The sequence below is a fragment of the Urocampus carinirostris genome, chromosome 2, assembly GCF_059441175.1.
Source record: "Urocampus carinirostris isolate Australia breed hairy pipefish chromosome 2, RoL_Ucar_1.0, whole genome shotgun sequence".
Taxonomy (NCBI): Eukaryota; Metazoa; Chordata; class Actinopteri; order Syngnathiformes; family Syngnathidae; genus Urocampus; species Urocampus carinirostris.
This window is the reverse complement of record NC_142350.1, coordinates 9,491,049-9,503,848: the sequence shown is the minus strand read 5'-3', so window position 1 is coordinate 9,503,848 and position 12,800 is coordinate 9,491,049. Positions and strand designations below refer to the sequence as shown.

Genomic DNA, 12,800 nt, shown 5'->3' with positions numbered 1-12,800 from the left:
TTTACCACTGGTAGATAAATGAAAAATAAAGCTTGGGAACCACAAACCTGAATTATTAATGCATCATTTATCTCAGTTAAATTCCGAAATCGCAAAGAATATAAAACAATAACAATGTGACTGATTCGGATAGTTTGAAAATAAATCTGTATATAAATGTAATTTTAAATAATTTATAAATCAAAATGAGCTGGTATCACGAGACAGCTTTTTAGACTATCCCTTATAATTTATTTTGGGCTCAACGAGGGAGTGTGTTCCAGGTTTTCTTTGTACATATCCACTCACATCTGTGACGAAAATGCTAATGTCGGAAACAACGTTGGATTCCTAGCTAGGTCACTGTGCTAGCTAAAGCTAATCTAACCTCATTCTGCAAATCAACCTCGAGACAAGTCGGGATAAGACCAGGTCAGTGGTTCGGGATCTGATTCGATTTCAGATTAGGATACCACGTTTTAATTAGGAATCGAAGATGTTGTCGGAATAAAGTAGACATTGAATTCTATAAAGGAGCGATCTTAGATGTGTTTTTTTTTCTCTCGCTTCTTGTCTTGGTTGCATTTAGCTCAGTTAGCCTAGCTTGCTTGTTTTGTTGTCTGGTCGAGGAATTGTGGCGTGTTTTTACGATTTTATTTCGATTCAAAGTGAAATTATCTCGTGTATACGTGTTTATTATTATTTAAATATAATCTGAGGATAACGGAAAATATTAAAACTGGTCGTTTAGTTGGAGTCGAACCGATGGCTTGTAAGGCCACTCGGTGCCAGTTTACGACATTTTGTGAGGAATGCTTCATGTTTTTAAAATTACACACTTGACAATTATTGTGTAGTTCACACCTTAAAGTGATGTTTTGAAATATTAGCATTAAAATGATCTCGGCCTCTGTCCAGCGCCATTTTGTTCTCTTCCCTCACTGATCTTTTTAAAATAGTACTCTTTATAATCCCAAACTGAATAATTCCCAAGTTACCTGTGATTGGGGTTTTTATGTCAATTATATTTAAAATGTGAGAAAAGTGTTCAAACAAGCGTTGGTACGCGTTATGAAACGTCAACGCTGCTCCCCCTCCCAATGTGAACATAGATGGCCTCCCATTTCGCCCCAGCTAGCATAAATGCTACAACACCAAACACGTCCGATCGAAGGATTTTCGTCCATATAAATGTTTGTCATTGTGATCAAATGTTGGTGCTTTGGCTGTACCATGGTTATATTTCGATAAAGTCGTTAAGGGAAATGCATACGATGCTGCAGATTGTTCAAGGATTTTCATAGCGAGGCCACAGGGCCCCCTTTTTAATCCCATATAGTTGACCAGTCGACCTAATTTTCTAATCTCATCTGGACATTTACACAGGGCACATGCATTCAAGGACACTGTCGGGTGTGTTTTGTGGTGCAAATCAGTCATGTGCAACCCTTTAAGAGTAATTGTGTTTCTTGTGAGTGTCAATAACGAACTATCGTTTCGGTTGGGGATTAAAATGTGGAAAATAATCTAATCGATTCAATTGTGCATGTTTAAATTGCCGTCAATTGAGAAATAATAGTGTATTTCATTAACTAACAAAAATGGGGTACATAATAAAAAGTTTGGTTGGGCCTTTGTTGTTGAAAATAATTTTCTTTATAGTCAATGATACAACCAGATTAGACGTGGCACTCCAGGATTCATATGTAACAAAATAAAACAAAGCATTGGCAATGTTTACAAGGTAGTGCATCGGAAAATATTATAATTTCATTAGCAGTAACCTTTCGCAAGAATCAGGAATTGTAGATATATCCATCCATTATTTACACTGCTTATCCTTGCTAGGGGGCAGCACGGCGGCGCAGTGGTTAGCGCAGTTCTAAGGTCTTGGGAACCTCCTGTGTGGGTTCAAATCCAGCTAACGGACTTCCTGTGCGGAGTTTGTATGTCCTCCCCGTGCTTGCGTGGGTTTCCTCCGGGCACTCCGGTTTCCTCCCACATTCCAAAGACATGCATTTCACGTGGATTGGCCGGTCCAAATTGTCCCTAGGTGTAAATGTTCGAGCGAGTTGTCTGTCCCTGTGTGCCCTGCGATTGGCTGGCAACCAGTTCAGGGTGTCCCCTGCCCACTGCCTGATGATTGCTGCGATGGGCTCCAGCACCCCGCGACCCTACTGAGGATAAGCGGTGCAGCTAATGAGATGAGATCCTTGCTAGGATTGCGCGTGAAGCGCATCCCAGCCATTGTCGTGCAGTGTGCAGGGGACACCCTGAACTGGTTTCCAGTCAGTCACCGGGCACACAGACAACTCATTCGCTCATTCACACCTAGGGACAATTTGTACCGGCCAATCAACCTGACATGAATGTTATTGGAATGTGGGAGTAAACACGGGGAGGCATGCAAACCCCATGGATTTGAACCCATGACCTTAGAACTGTGCTGCGGACGCGCTAACCACTTAACTGCTGTGCGGCCCATGAAATATATATATATATATATATATATGTGTGTTTTTTTAATGCATAATTTACTTGCTTACTTTTACATATTTTTCCTTTGTAATTGATTTTAATATTTTTTGGTTAGTGGTTAAGGGATCCAACCAATAGTCATCATCATTAAAGTAGCCATGTCAAAATGACTCAAATAAGGCAGTTTTGTGATTGTGATTTATTTTCAGCAAAATAAAAAAAAAAACTTCAAAAAAACTACATTTTTATTAGCAAAATGTGAGAATATAGTAAACCACAAAAATATTTAAAATCTACCAGCATAAACATATTTGTATAATGTAAATGCCATATGAAAAAATAATAATTTTCCCAGTATAAATGCCTTTTGGCGGATAAATTTGCTCACTTTCAATATTTTTTATTTAGTTTATTTTAAGAATTTTTTTTTTTTTTGCAAAATGATAGCTTTATAGTCATTACATGCAGGTATTTAACGCAACTAAAAGCAAAAATTTGACTTGCAGCTCCAGTGCCTTCTTCTTTCCTTATTCTCTAAGGCTAGACAAAACCCGCCTATATTTTAACATGTAGGATAAATAAAACCACAATTTGTTATGGGTGTGGCAACCTGTTTTACCATCACCATTATTTTTAGTGCCAGAGGTTCTTTAAGTTGTGTGCCTTTAGCTGCGTTTCTGTTAAAGGTTTGCCAAATAGATGTGATATTGGTTTTATTTTGTTAGCATAATAAATTACATATAAATGTTAGGTTAACAATAGACATACATGTAGATCGCACAATGCTGCTCCCAGTTTATCACATGCCCAGTTGAAATTATGCAAACATTTTTAGTGGTGAATCTGTAAGCACCGTTTTGTGTTTAGAACATAATTGCCCCTTTGTAACTTATCGCCGTCTTATGCACGCCAGTCTCAGGGCTCACCATACTCGATGAGCGGACAGCGCAATGTCAGAGCGCTCTGGGCAAACTGCAAAGGGGAAGGAAGGCAAAACCAAGTATGCGTCTCTCAACCTGTTTGATACATACAAAGGAAAGAGCCTTGAACCACAAAAGCTTATTGGTGAGTCAGTCGATGGGTATACGTTTGCAGGATTTTTTTTTCTAATTTCCTATAAGTCAATCTGTAAATATGCCCTGTGCTCTCAGTCCCTGCCCGCCATGGCTTACAGTCTCTTGGTAAAGTTGCCTCTGCCCGGCGTATGCCACCCCCTGCCAATTTGCCAAGTCTGAAGGCAGAGAATAAAGGCAACGATCCCAACGTCTCGCTCGTACCCAAAGACGGCACAGGATGGGCAAGCAAACCGGAACAAGCGGACCCAAAGAGGTAATGCACGCGTTACAAATGTATGAAATCAAAGAATAGATATATCTTTTTCATTAAAATGTTTTTCCTTCTAGTACCGATGCATTATCAGCACCGCAGCAGGAACCGCAGCAGCCTGTGGCTTCACAGACGCCTGCACTGACCCGCCCGAAAACCCCACCAGCTTCAGAGGTGCCAGCGGCCACAGTAAGAGTGTCAAACGGGCATCATGATACGATAGATTACCATGGATCATGTATGATGTGTTTACTTGTTGGCTCAGCCTACAGCTCCGGCTTCAACCCAGGCCGTAGGAGCAAGGTCCTGGGCACAGGCCAGTGTTACACATGGAGTACTAGGGGATGGTGGGTTTTTTTCATCTGACCACTTGAACATGTGCTCATATGCGTCGGCTTCTTTTCTTCAAGCTGCTTTTTTGTCTTTTGCAGGTGGAAAGGGATCAAACCTACCGTCGCCATTCTCTCGCGAGGAATTTCCCACCCTGCAGGCAGCTGGCGACCAGGACAAAGTTGGCAGAGAACAGGGCACTGCAGATCAGTGGTATGGGCCAGGACCAAGCCTCCGCCCCCAGAGTGAGTCAATCTTCTCAAGGTTTCTAACAGAAAACTCTAAGCCTGGTAGTCAAAAGCTCGGTAGCCCACCCGGCTTGAAAAACACTGGAGGAAACCCTGTTCTATTATCTCGGAATTCGTATACAGAAATTTTAAGTTAAGTTTTATGGCTTCTTTCTAGACGTTACAAGCTGGCGGGACGGTGGGGGCCGAGGCCTGGCGCCCACCCTCACTGGGGAGGGGGCGGCAGAGGGCGGCAGCGGTGGGGCTTTGCTGATGGACGGGGCAGCCGGGGTCCCGTTGCAGAACTTGCAGTCCCACATGCCACCTAGGAACCCTCCTGCAGGTAGCCCCGCCTTATCCCTGCCTCAACCCCCCGTTGGGCCTGGGTTTGCCCAATTTCGAGGGATCATGCCTCCATTCGTAAGTTTTATTTTGACAGTTATAGTCAGTTTGATCTTCTGAAATGAAATGACCCGTTTTTTTACACACCTCTAGATGTATCCTCCATATTTACCCTTTCCGGCAAACTATGGTCCTCAAGGGCCTTACAGGTATCCACCACCTGGTGAAGGTCCACCACCAAGGTCAGTGCATTGACTAAAATTAATATTTTTGCCAAAAACCTACATAACACATATATGACCCTGTCTCTTCTCTAAGTTAACCCAAGATTGTCCGAATGCTTTCAGGTTCTCCCGGTCACAGGTCGGTCCTGACAGCAGACCTCAGCTTCTCACACGAGATGTGGGTGGAGAGGTGGTTAAGCGACCGTCCATCCTGAAGCAGGATGACCTCAAAGAGCTAGATGAGCTGGACCACGAAGGAGATGAGGGCTGGGCAGGTAAGACTCAAAAAAGAGAATATAATGTGAATACACTCATTTCACGAGTTTATAAATTAAGTTTGTTTGGTCTTACAGGGGCACACGAAGAGATTGATTACTCAGCAAAGCTGAAGTTCAGTGACGACGAAGGGGAAGACTGCGGAGAAGAGGACACAACAGAGACTAAAGATGACTCCAAGTCAGTTTGTGACCAAATATTCTAACATGTTGTTTCCAACTAACATTAAAAATCCATTTTAGTGAGCAGCAGAAACCTCAAGAGGCAACCTCATGCTCTCGAACCTCAGACATCAGCGGAGATAACCGCAACAGTCCTCCTTCCAACAATGATGCTGGCTCACAAACTGCCTCCATTAAGCTGGGATGGGCTGAGGGGAGCCAAGTAGCAACCAACTGCCAGGTAACTGCCTTTTATAACTAAATGTGTAGAGAGCTTAATGAGTCAAACATAAAACTTAATTCTCTCAATTTGATCAAAGTGACGGAATGTCAAAGCTACTGTCTCTTAAAGCACTCTTGTAGTTCAGAGTTAAGAGAAAAGTACACAATTTAAAAGAGTGGCCCAGGCAAAGTGTAGCCCTTCGTGGTGAAGTACGGCTGACGCTGAATGCCTGTATACAGGGGCGCAGGCAAGGACTAGGTGGTCACCGGGACCAGCCCTCCCCTCCACCTGGGCCACTCGTCGGACAGGGTCCTCACTCCTTTTACCGACAGGTAGATGACCTAACTGGGCCTCTTGGACATGCATTCCACCATTTCTTGCCCTTGGGCCACAGAATCGAAATAACTCATTTACATTAATTCCCTTTTTGGGGGGGGTTATATTTTTACGCCTTTTTTTGTTTTGTTTAAAAAATGTACTGCCCAACTGTGTGATTTTGAGAGAAACCAAATGACCATAATTTAAACTGTTTTCAGGACCGTTCACAGAACCACAGTGCATCATTGGGCCCAGGGAAAGTTGGCCAAACCCAGCCAGTTACAGGAGGCCCTACACCTGCCCAGCCCGGGCTGCTCGTTCATGGGGTCCCGGTGGACGACGAGGACGAGACCTGGCGACAGCGCCGAAAGCAATCTTCCACCGAGATCTCGGCCGCAGTGGAGCGAGCCCGCCGACGCCGGGAGGACGAGGAACGTCGAATGGAAGAAGAAAGACGAGCTGCCTGTGCGGAAAAACTGAAGAAGCTGGATGAGAAACAGCAGCAGCAAAGCGGCAGCAAAACACCCAGCCTTGATGGGAATTCAACAGCAGCCACAGCTGGAAGCCCGAGCCCATCTTTATCAGCTTCGGTGTCTTCCCCAAACGTTAGCCAGCCACCTTCTCCATGTGTTGACCCCGAAGAGCCTCCTGTGCTGCCCGCTCAATCTGGCACAGCTCTCTGTGTCAGTGACAGACAGCGGGCGAGCAGCAACAGTAGTTACGACTCAAACACAGGTAAATTCACAACTGATAGTACCCCAAATATAAACTCTTAACAATTGGCTTTACCTTTTAGAATCTCAGCTTTGCCCTCAGCCAGCTGCCACACAGAATCAACCACCTACATTGGAAGTACCTTCACCGGTAGATAAAGAGGAGGCTGCCAGCACTCCACACATCCGAGCAGGAAGTGGAGGAGAAAGAGGGACAGAAACGGTGAAGACTGATAATATTGGTGGCGGGTCAGGCCGTCAAGCAAATGTCCCTTCGGGGCAGTGTTACTCAAAGTACCAGAAATCCCTCCCACCGCGCTTCCAGAGGCAACAACAGGTAAGGAGGTTATGTTCCTTATTCATTGAAAAATACTGCTCATGTTACGATGATAGTAGCCTGAGCTTGAGAATGACCAAACAAAGATCAGGACGTCAAAAAATAGTGGGGATGCTTAAAACCCCTGAGCATGTTGATGTATTGTTGTGGGAGGTTTTTACCACAAACTCATTTTTTTCTTTGTTATAGGAGCAGCTATTGAAGCAGCAGCAACAATGGCAACAGCAACATAACCAAGCATCCCAAAGTCAGATATCTCCTCAGCCTCAACCGCAGGGTCCTTCACCAGTATCGACCCCTCAGCCAGGACCTGGACCCAAGCAGGGGGGACCAATGTACCAGCCCGGCAACTTGGTTCGTCCCCTTCCGATGAATTTTGACCCACGTTGGGTGATGATGCCGTACATGGACCCCCGCATCATGCAAGGCCGCCCAACTATGGACTTTTATTCCACCGGCATGCACCCGTCAGGTAATAAAATGTTTGTAAGCTGCTGGAAATTATCTATTTAGATTTAACTTTTTTTTTTTTTTTTTTTTTTTTAATAAAAATCAGGGCTTATTGGGCGTGAGCGGTCTGATTCAGGAGGATCTGGTTCAGACCCTTTTGATCGCCAACCACCACACCAAGGGCATCCTCACCGTGGTACTCCCCCTAATGATCCTAAATTGGCCTGGGGGTCCGAAGCATATCCTGGTGGAGAGAATTTTGTTATAAATCCCCCTGTGAGGCAGAGACAGACATCAGAGGAAGAGGATGTGGCCAAAGGGCCAAGGTATGGGGACACAGACCACTTTTGATTAATTTTATTGGCTGATTGAAAATTACATCAATCATCTGTTTTAATGTTTTGACTTAGAAGTGACACTCCTCCCCATTGCGTTCGAGAGAGCGGATTGGGCCCCATCAAGCAGCCCAACACAAGCTCCGTCCCTTCAAACCAGACTCCGCCCCCTGTCAATGCGCAGAGCAGCGGTCACCCCCCTCATCATTACGTGGGCGGACGGAGCAACTACAACAACTTCCCAGATCAGTGTGCAAGGATGCCTCCACAACAGCAAAGAAGTGGTGAAAGGGGATCCCATTCTCATGGCTTCCCCCACCAGGACGACGTCCAGGGCCGAGGATCCCAACCGGGACAGTTGTGGGGTGCTCCCCATGCTCATTACGATCGTAACGGTCGTGCAGAGATGGGAAATGTCGAGAGCAATTCACACCTCCACCACCATCACAACCACCACCCTCAGCAGCCTCACTACAGTGTCCAAACACATAAGCTCGAGAACAGCCATGACAGGGTAGCCGAGGGCCCACCCAAAAAGGCCAACCCCTCACCCCAGCTCAACCAGCCAACCCTGTCTACTTCATGCTCCTCATCTTCCTCTTCAGCTTCTACAAGGGAAGATGGCAATGTCAAGACCACCATGCGTCCTCATCATCATTCTCATAGAGAAAACGATGCTGGTGTCGGTCACAACCTCGGTGAAAGAGGTACCGGGAGCACTGGCAGCGGCGGTCATGTAAAGCATGAGAAAGCAAGCTCTGCATATACGCCACCTCCTACCCAACATGGCGGTCATGCTCAACAGCAACACCACCCCCACTCGAGATCAAACCAAAGAGGGATGCGGGATCATAAAACTGAAACCCAGTGGGGCCCTCGCCCCAGCACCAACGCAGGGGGGGCTTCTTCCCATGGCAGAAGGGGCAACAACGCAGGCCGTGGTGCGGATGACTCTTCCCATGCTCAATTAGAGCATAAGCCCACAAATCAGGGAGGAGCTAATCCCAACAAACGTGCCGGTCCAATTAAGAAGCCAATCCCGAAGGAGATGAAGAAAGAGGGTGAATGTGATGGTGGAGACAAATCAAGCCACGGCTTTGTCAAAGATAAAGAAAAGGAGGTAAAGCAGGATGCTCCCTCTTCTCATAACACTTCAGCTCCATCAGGCAAAGAAGAGCCAGCCGTGATCATCAAACCCAGGAATGGCGGCAAAGAACGCCCACCTGGAGGAGGTGTTGTTGGCTCAGGGAGAGGACCTAAAGAGGGAGATGCTACTACAACAGGATTTCCCGGATCTTCATCCCGGAGGGACAGAGAACGTTCATTTGATAGGAGACCCAACAATATTCAAAACCATGCTGTCCCCAACAAAGGTCCCAGAGGCAATCGTGGGCGAGGAGGGGAGTTCTACGGCCGTGGTCGGGGTTATAGGGGAGCCTACACAGCCAGCGCTGGACCAGGTGGCAGCAGCCGTGGCAGAATGGCCGCCAGGAGCGGTAGAGACTACCGCGCTTCAGTCACCATTGGCCACCATCACGATGGGAAGGGTGAGGGACCCGGCGGCAGGCACGGTCAGGACCGGCCGCGCCACAACCCGGCTTGGGCCAGGAACCGAAGTGAGACTCGCTCCGAAGGCTCAGAGTACGAAGAAATCCCCAAGAGGAGGAGGGAGAGAGGTTCTGAGACGGGCAGCGAAAGCGCTTCGAGTGACCTCGGCCAACCGGATAAGGATGACTCCCACAAAGCCAACACTAAGAACTTCATCGGTAATGCCAAAAGCGGAAACATACCTTCTGGTCCACCGAGGGGGACGCAGGCTCGAGTTTTCACACCAAGGGGGGTGCCGTCTAGGAGGGGAAGGGGTGGTGGTAGTGGAGGAGGAAGCATCTACAGGAATAGCAGCCATGTTGGAGGGCCAGGCGCAGGACACAGGGGTGCCCCCGGTTCATTCTCTCACAGTGGCCCTGCGAGGCAGCCAAACTCAGCACGAAAGCAACAAGCCCCGTTACAGACCTCAGGGCACAAAGACTTGGGCAGGGGAGCCCCACCTTTAGAAAAGAAGGAGAAGGTGGCTGATGGAAATCAAGCGCAGACTCACGGGGCCAACCCAGTCCAGACCGCCTTGTTGGCTGCAGGTCCGACCACTCAAGCCTCCAATGACAATGGAGCGGTTTTGACCCATCCAACCTCAACCAACCCTGCGGCAGTTGCCAGTGGGCTTAATTCGGTCCCTCTTCCTGCCAACCACGGCCTGGCTCCCAGCGGCTTTGAGCGTCCCAAGCGTCGTCGTCACATGCGATTGCAGCATCAGCAGGACAAGCCGCCTCGCTTCCGCAGGCTGAAGGAGCGAGAGAATGCAGCGCGCATCAATGGTGGAGTGGGGGTGATTGGAGGAGGAAGAACCTCCTCGCCACCGGTAAACTCAGTTCAGGACAGTAATGGAACCGCTGTCGCAACTACGCTGATCACAAATGCTCAGAATGTCAACCACAGCGGCAGCGGGCACCTCAGCAACGCAAAGAGCCACCAGCAGCAGCACTTCAACCCTACCGGCACTGGCCCCGCTCACCCTCAGCACCACCACAGCCATGGAGCAAAGTCCCCGGACTTCACCAACCAAAACTCCGACCAGGCTAACGAAGAGTGGGAGACGGCCTCTGAGAGCAGCGACTTCACCGAATTCCGAGATAAAGAAGGAGGAGGCAAACCGTTTTCTCATCATCACCATCTCGGAAAAGGAGGAGGCAGCGAGCGAGAGATGGCGGGGAAAGAGCCTCAATCTAACAAAAGAAGCTTTTCCAGCCAGCGTCCCGGCATGGAGAGGCAAAACCGAAGAGTGAATGTTGGCGGTGGGCGGGGCCCCCGAGGACCACCCGGCGGGGGGATGGGAAGCAGCAGCGGCGGCGGCAACCGCGGAGAAAAGCGAGGCAACTGGCCCTCCCCGAAAAACAGGAAATGATCAAATATTTCAAAACATTTCAGAGGAACCGCACTCACTTTCAACTCTTCCATTTTTAACCCAGTTTTGTTTGCATCTCCTTTGTTCGTCTTGTACAGTATTTGCAGACTCTATTCTATATTCACCGCAGTCAATTTTGATGTACATTTCCCCCGTACCCATCATCTTACTTTCACTTCAATCATGTCCTCGCCACCTCCTCCCCAAACTTTTTCTCGAGTCACGCATGTAGTTCATTTTAAATCTGGCCCAATTCACAGCGCTACACATATACAAGCACAATAACAGAATCCTTAAACATGTAGTCATGTGGATGTAAAAAGGAAAATTAATTAAATCAGCGTAGTACTCAATTGGATTTAAAGAAAAAAAAAAAACAGGCAAAGTTTTATGTACATGTATTTCAACCTCACTTTGGCCTTTGGTGGTGTACAGTAGTCCAGTTCTGGGGAGGAGCTTTATTTTGACAAGTGTATCTAATAAGAGTCTTCTATTTGTTCAATTTCAACTACATGAGTTGTTCAGTGTGTATGTGTGTGTGTGCGTGTTTATTTTTTTTATAAAGAGCATCATTTACAGCCCTCTTAATTTACGTTTTCTTTCCTACCCAAGCTTTCCTTTGTTTCTTAACTGTGATAGGACCCACGTACTACTGCTCACTATTTTCGTCTTTTTTTTTTAATATTATCGTTATTTTGCCTGTGTCCATGCTGTTTTATTTCCCGCTTTGGCTTTTGTTTGGATTGTTTTTGGGAGGGGTGGGGATAAAAGGCTTTCTCAGCCTCACTGTAGCATTCTCGTTACTTGCGGAATTAGATTATTTTCCTCTTTGGTTCACAAATTTGGCAAAATCCTTGATTTGGTCCTAGATGTTTTCATTTTTCTATGGAAGGATTTACTTTTCTCTATAAAGTGGAATGTCTCTTTGGAAGGGGGAAAGAGAAAAATAAGTCAAGATCATTAGGCTGTGTAAATGCTTCGGTGGTTGTAAAAAACACTCCATTTTCAAGTTTTTTTCCATTTAGGTGAGGGAGTGGCAAGTAAGAAGATCTCAGTTGACAGTCTCATTTGTCGTGCTATTACATTTGGAGAGAGGGGCAAATGTGTGATTTGTAACTTTATAGTCGCACAGTTGAGGAAACCTTTCACAAGTCGGAGAGAAAACGAACTCTGCGTCAATTTTACTGCTGTAAGTTGGGGTTTTTGTTTGTTTACTGACGGTCAAAGTTGTACGGGGCATTTTTGGTGATTTGTGAGCACGTGTGGCTTTTTTTGGTATGTGTGTGTTTTCTGGTTATCTAAAGTAACAGGAACAGCTAAGCATATTCTGCTTTAACATCCATGATTAATTGAACCATTGTCACTAAAAATCTGCTTTAAAAGAAACACTTATGTCACTGTTTTTGTAGTGATCAAACAGAAACAGGCGAGCGATATATTTTCTTCCCATTCAAACTTTAAGCATGAAAAAAACAGCCACGAGCGCTGCTTTTGCCTTGCCTGTTAATGCATCGCTAGCTGTAATAACAAAGACTGGCTGCGAAAATCCTGGATCCCTCATCTTTGATATTGATGTGCACATTATTGTATGTACCCATGATAAGAAAAAAAAGAAACAGTAGTGTATTGAAATTACTCAACACAAAAAAAGATTGTACTGTTTCCAACATTACCAAGGTACCCGGAGTGGTCCATTTTGTTTTAGCATTAATGGTTTTATGAATGGAGCCGTAATATATGCACATGTATGTATATTGGTATGTATCTTAGTTTTTTTTCTCTCAACCCCAACTTACATTCCCACCAGAAATGTTGCCATTTTTAGTTCAAGGGAGCAATGTACAAGCAGAGAAGTGTCTTATTATAATAAAAATTATACAGAGAAGGCAAAGTTAAATAAACTACTTTTGATTGAATGGAAATGCGGAGTTTCAGGTCTTTTTCCTTCACTGTTTATCCATATTTTTTTGAGAATATGGATTTTAACTCACTCTTATGTTGAGGAAAAAAGGATGGGCAGCAGGTCTTAAGAAGGTGGCCTGAGTGAGTGGAGTCCCAAAGTTGTGAAGACGGAAGCAACTTTTATTCCTCTGCGTATTTGTTTTATATCCGGATGGTGAGA

At 46.0% G+C, this 12,800-nt stretch overlaps 1 protein-coding gene across 2 annotated transcripts; it reads left to right on the top strand.

Annotated features, from left to right (window-relative positions):
* Window positions 1-267: 267 nt before the first annotated feature.
* On the top strand, window positions 268-12,600 carry prrc2a (proline-rich coiled-coil 2A). 2 transcript variants are annotated; one of them, XM_088328821.1, is made up of 17 exons: window positions 268-411; window positions 3,371-3,522; window positions 3,609-3,786; window positions 3,861-3,972; window positions 4,049-4,130; window positions 4,215-4,358; window positions 4,519-4,760; window positions 4,836-4,924; window positions 5,030-5,181; window positions 5,260-5,362; window positions 5,425-5,584; window positions 5,806-5,898; window positions 6,103-6,619; window positions 6,681-6,934; window positions 7,124-7,406; window positions 7,491-7,710; window positions 7,795-12,600. In XM_088328821.1, the coding sequence occupies exons 2-17, from the start codon at window positions 3,408-3,410 to the stop codon at window positions 10,676-10,678; spliced, it is 5,628 nt and encodes a 1,875-aa protein (XP_088184947.1). In that variant the 5' UTR covers window positions 268-411; window positions 3,371-3,407; the 3' UTR covers window positions 10,679-12,600. The 2 variants fall into 2 exon arrangements, with proteins under 2 accessions (XP_088184947.1, XP_088184948.1); XM_088328822.1 differs by lacking the exon at window positions 5,806-5,898.
* The last annotated feature ends 200 nt before the right edge of the window (window positions 12,601-12,800 follow it).